At 38.9% G+C, this 4,998-nt stretch overlaps 1 protein-coding gene across 1 annotated transcript in view; it reads right to left on the bottom strand.

The window, feature by feature from the left end:
* ESCO1 (establishment of sister chromatid cohesion N-acetyltransferase 1) overlaps positions 1-4,998 on the bottom strand; it is a 57,664-nt gene that overhangs the window by 9,679 nt on the left and 42,987 nt on the right. Inside the window, exons 8-9 of the mRNA XM_019526091.1 lie at positions 2,754-2,897; positions 1,414-1,601 (exon numbers count right to left, since the gene is read on the bottom strand). Of these exons, the coding sequence (XP_019381636.1) occupies positions 1,414-1,601; positions 2,754-2,897 (332 nt within the window). The remainder of the gene's footprint in view (positions 1-1,413; positions 1,602-2,753; positions 2,898-4,998) is intronic.

A 4,998-nucleotide genomic window follows, 5' to 3' on the forward strand; every position in this document is an offset into this window, starting at 1 on the left:
CTTCCAAATAGATATGATTGCTATTTAGAATACCAATACATTAAATGTAGCTATATTATTCATCTATAATTGATCGAGTACAAAATTCTGGGGTATTTTTGGTGAAAATAGGGTATCAGGCCTTGGTTCAGGAACACATCCCCCTTTTATAACATTGTTTCTTATGAGAAAATTGGTTCCGAGTTACAACGTTTCGACTTAATTGGTTCCTGAAAACTGCTTCTTGTGTCATAAGTCTGAGGACTGCCTGTAAATGCTTAGTTACTCAGCTCTATCAGTACTCAGGTGATTCTGGTATGTCCAGTAGCAGACACTCAGGCATCTAGTAACTTCACTGGTGGAATCTTAGGAACTTTAAGCACCTCCAAATATAGGCAATAGCTGAGCAGAGGTTTGAGGATCTCAGTTCTGAACCTAGATGCCTTACTGCCACTGCAGACACTCAAGAGAAATTGTAGATCTAGCCCTTTAGAGTATGTATACACATGCTCCGGGGAAGGGGGGCGTGGGCTTTAATCAGAGCAGCTCTGAGAGCCACTCTAATGAAAGCACCCAGAGCATTTTGTGTATCAGCATCCCCATGCTGAAAAATGGTGACAGGGGTGATTTAACTAGAGCTTGTTGAACGAGCTTTAGTTAAAGTGCTCCCACTGCCATTTTTCACCACAGGGACAGTAATACAAGATGCAGGGGTCTGCTGGAGAGCGGTAATTAACATGCACCAGCAGACTCAAATCAAGTCTGCTCTGACACGCTGTAATTACAGTGCATTGGAACAGCTTCACTGCTCATGTATAGGCGCCTTTAGTGTTTAGCCAACGTGGGATAAGTGCCCTGAGCCACACAACTCCACAAAAACTGAAAAACTTCAATTAAGGCTCAGTGAACCTGAAATCATTATCAGACTAGGGTTAGGATACACTACAGAAGGAAAGGAATATGCATGTAGGTATGCAAGCAGGATGGAGATAAAGACTGTATTTTTGCTTCTTACTTTAAGGTTAGAAAGAATGAAAAAAAAATATAGAAGCTATAACCAATGGATTTGGTCACAACACTTAAACTACATTTGAAGTCCCAGTGTTCAGAGTGCCAGAGCCCTGTTTTCTTAAGTCACTTGTGACTCCGGTTCTATCCTGAAGTACACTGACTGCACAAATGTGGTCCGTGTTAGCCAAGCTATTTCGTAACGTACAAAATATATTACAAATGTATTTTCAAGCAATTTTTTCTGGTGAAGGCAGGCCCTAGTTACTAAACTGGTTGTTAAAAACTACTACTGCCAGCTGTACTCAGATGTACGTCCAATTTAAATGAAAGGTCTAAAAACCCATGAAGATTAAGTCGGACAAAAGTGTTACTGTGAATTCAACCTATAACCCAAATTATTAAAAGTAATGACTTTAATAATACCTAAGACATTCTATCATCCGAGAAGCAATTTTCTTCCGGCGCATCATGCTGAACACCCAAATTCGACTAATCCCACAGATTGCAGGCTCAGGAGAAGTTGAGCAGCACCAGGCTTTTTGCCTTTCAAATGTGACTTTGTCATTTTCTGAGCTAGCTTCTGGAATCTTCTCTTCTATAACTCGATAGCCCTGAAAAAAATGGCAAAGTATAACAGCAAAATTAATTACTCCTAGCTGCAAATGAATGGTAGTACAAGATAATCCACTGTACTTTAAAATTTTAACTTAAACGTATCCACGCGCTAACATACTATGTTACTTCAGCCAAGAGAGTAAGTTATCTGACCATAAATAATTTAATTTTAGTCCCTTTTGTAGCCACCATCCCACTTTTCAAGTGCCATGCGTTAGGGGGAAAGGGATGCATAAAAATGACAATATTGAAGAAAATCAAAGTATAATTACAAATGTATTAAGAAATTTACTTCTATTTTAATTCCTCTTCAAAATTCTCTTCTCATTCCCTGTTCACTCTCCTCCTGTACTTTGAGAGGGCAGGAATATCTATCCATTTTCCTACATAAGTAAGTATCTTATGTCAGGGTGTACCATTTTAAGGTGAGTATCTAGCTGCCGGAAATATCAATGGCAGCAGTTCCCAACTAGGGCTGGATGGCAAGATTTCTCACAAACCACTATATTCTTCAACCCAGTTTGCCAAGTTAATTAACAGCTACGCTGCAGCTACTATTCCTGTGCCTACAGTTTTCCCTTATTAAGGGAAATCTAAATCAAGGGACAACTCTATTTCATTTGTGGCTAAACTCTTTTTACTTCTTACTATGGGATAAAAGCTATCAGAGGGACAATTAACACAGTACAGCTGGGGCACAGTAAGTCCCAACCCCTGTTAATTGCAGAGACACAAATCACACCAAATCATCTAAGTGGAATCATAATAGGAAAAAAAACTGTGAACCAGTGGCCCATAACTGTATCTTATCTTCTAACCAGCATGGAGATTAGTTCTGTAGAATCTTTTTAATTACTTTAAGTGTATATTTTCTGTCTCCATATGAGAGTCCTTGCACAGAACCAGGAAATGGAAGTGGGAGGCTGACTGCTGTTGGACACTCCTGTAGGCGGCATAGACTACATGCTTAAGCTTCACAAGTAGGATCTTAAATTGCACAGACATCTTACACTGCAGATTTACGAATCAATTGCAAAATGTCCAGAACAGAATTTTAATAGATCCTCTGGATCTGGAATACCTAGCAAACATAATTAGTCACTAAATACCCAAATCCTAAAGACTGATAAAATTCTGGATATACTTACCCACTGTATATGCTCAGCAATTAAGCATCCAATCACTTTTTTGTCATTAGAAATAAAGAGAAGTGTCTTTGTTCTAGAATAGCACATTAGTGGAGCTTGTTGAAACCCCAAGTCATTGTCAACCATCTCTCTAATCTCTTCAACCTGTTAAAACAATAAATGAAGCTTAATATACAACAGAAGGCCTACAAATAAGAAAATAAATGTAACAAAATGTAACAACAATGTAACAACAGTTGGACATCTGAAGCTTTATTCCTCCATAAATTCTAAAGGTTATTAAGCAATCAGGACTCATGGTAGAAGTGGTATCTTTTATTAAACCGACTAGATTTTTGAAAAAAAAAATCTTTAATTACAAACTTTCGGGCACAAACACCCTTCCTTCAGGCATGGGATAAAAAATGGTAGAAGTTCTTCTGGGTATAAATAAAAGTTCATATTTCATAGGAGAGTTGAAGGTGTGGTAAAATCTCCTGTTTGGAACAGCTCATTTTATATGCAGGTTAGGCTCAGGGTTATTAAGAAGGGGTACTAAGAAGTTCCAAATGGAAGTATTCACAAACTTATTTAAAGAATGCTTAATTAAAAACATAAAAGACAGTTCTTTTGATCAACTTTCAGTGGTTTCAAACTGTATGCACCCAGTCATTTCCATCATCACAATGGATCTAGTTGAAGCTAAGAAACAGGCTTCACAAAATCAAGTTTGAGGTTTGGTATTCATTTTAAACACTGAATGAAGCCAATATTTGTAGCTTCATTCTTGACATACAGTTCTCAAAACAAGGGGTACATAGTGCTGGCGCTGGATTTATGACCCAGATACCTTGTTTTGGGCAGACCCAAAACCCTTAGACTGACCATGACCTTTTTATTTGATAATAGGCAAATTTTATTGATATACAGCGATAAGATAATTTTATTGATACACAGCATATAAGAATAATGCAAACGATTTTATATTTACCAGTTGTTGAGCTGTTATCAGAGGGAAGGTACGTTTGGCCAGCATGCAAACTTTACCGAGGTTCTTTTTTTAATGCTAGATGTTAGCAGCCTAGAGATCAGAGGCCGTGCCTCTCCCCCCTCCTCTGACTGGGATGGATGAGACGGATCGGTGGTGTGCCCTTTGTAACTGGTGGCTTGGATTTCCCTTTTGAGGACCCTTTGCTGCTTCGAAATTTTTGCTTTTGTATTTTTTTTTGTGATTACTTTTTATTTTTGGACATTGCCGATTGTTTTTTTGTGGTTGTTATACCGTTCATGTTTTGTTTTGTCAGCATATTTTTGTTTTACAAACCCATCCTTCACATGCACACATCCTAATTTTTTTTTTTCCAGATTTTTTTCTAATTTGGTCCATTCCCCAAAACCAGAAATCCCAAGAGCTCTGCAGCTGGGCACTGTGACCTGGTGCCACCTTATTTTATGTTAGGGAACACAGTGTGGTACATGTTTATTTTTCAGCCTGCGTGTCTGTTTGCTGCTTGCCTGTTAGACACAGTAGCCCTTCGGAAACTTTTACAAAACAGGCTTTTTAGAAATTAATTAACCCTTGCCGTTGCCCTGGACCATTATTTTAATACAACATTTACTTTACCTACAAGCCAATTTTTAAAAGCAAACCTTTAAGTACCATTCTCTAGCCATCACTTACCACAAAGTAACACTGTACCAAGATGCACAATGCTTACTCTGCACATATCAACTCCCCAGCTGGAAGCAATACAAAGCTTATTTGCATGTAAACAGTGCTTCACTGATGTGGCTACATTACCTCCACGTGGAGAGTTAGCACAAAGAGCAGACATGGGGCACCTCAACACAGTGCTGTTTGGCACCGTATAGACGTACCAAAAATACACCTTCCTCCAATTCACCAACGAGAGACTCCAAGTGGATGACAAGTGCAAAGCAAGATGCAAGAATGTGGACTACAACTGATATCCCTTTCCTTGAACTCTCTTTCTAATTCTTGAGATATGAATGACTAGGCCAACTAAGCCAATCTTGCCCAGGTTTTTCAAAACCACTTACTCCAATTTAACTGCCCTACTATACTACACCCCTTTGGCCATGGCAAGGCAAATGTTTCTTGGTTCTGACCAATTACAGGCAATCCTCAGCTTACAACTTTGATGTATGATGAACAGCACTTGCGACCTTTATAAACTGACACATTTCAAAGTGTCCAGATAGTAAGTCTGGAAGGGGAGGGGGGGGATGAAGGGGCATTGGGGGG

Source organism: Gavialis gangeticus, unplaced genomic scaffold, assembly GCF_001723915.1.
Source record: "Gavialis gangeticus isolate Ggan-Ray unplaced genomic scaffold, GavGan_comp1, whole genome shotgun sequence".
Classification (NCBI taxonomy): domain Eukaryota; kingdom Metazoa; phylum Chordata; order Crocodylia; family Gavialidae; genus Gavialis; species Gavialis gangeticus.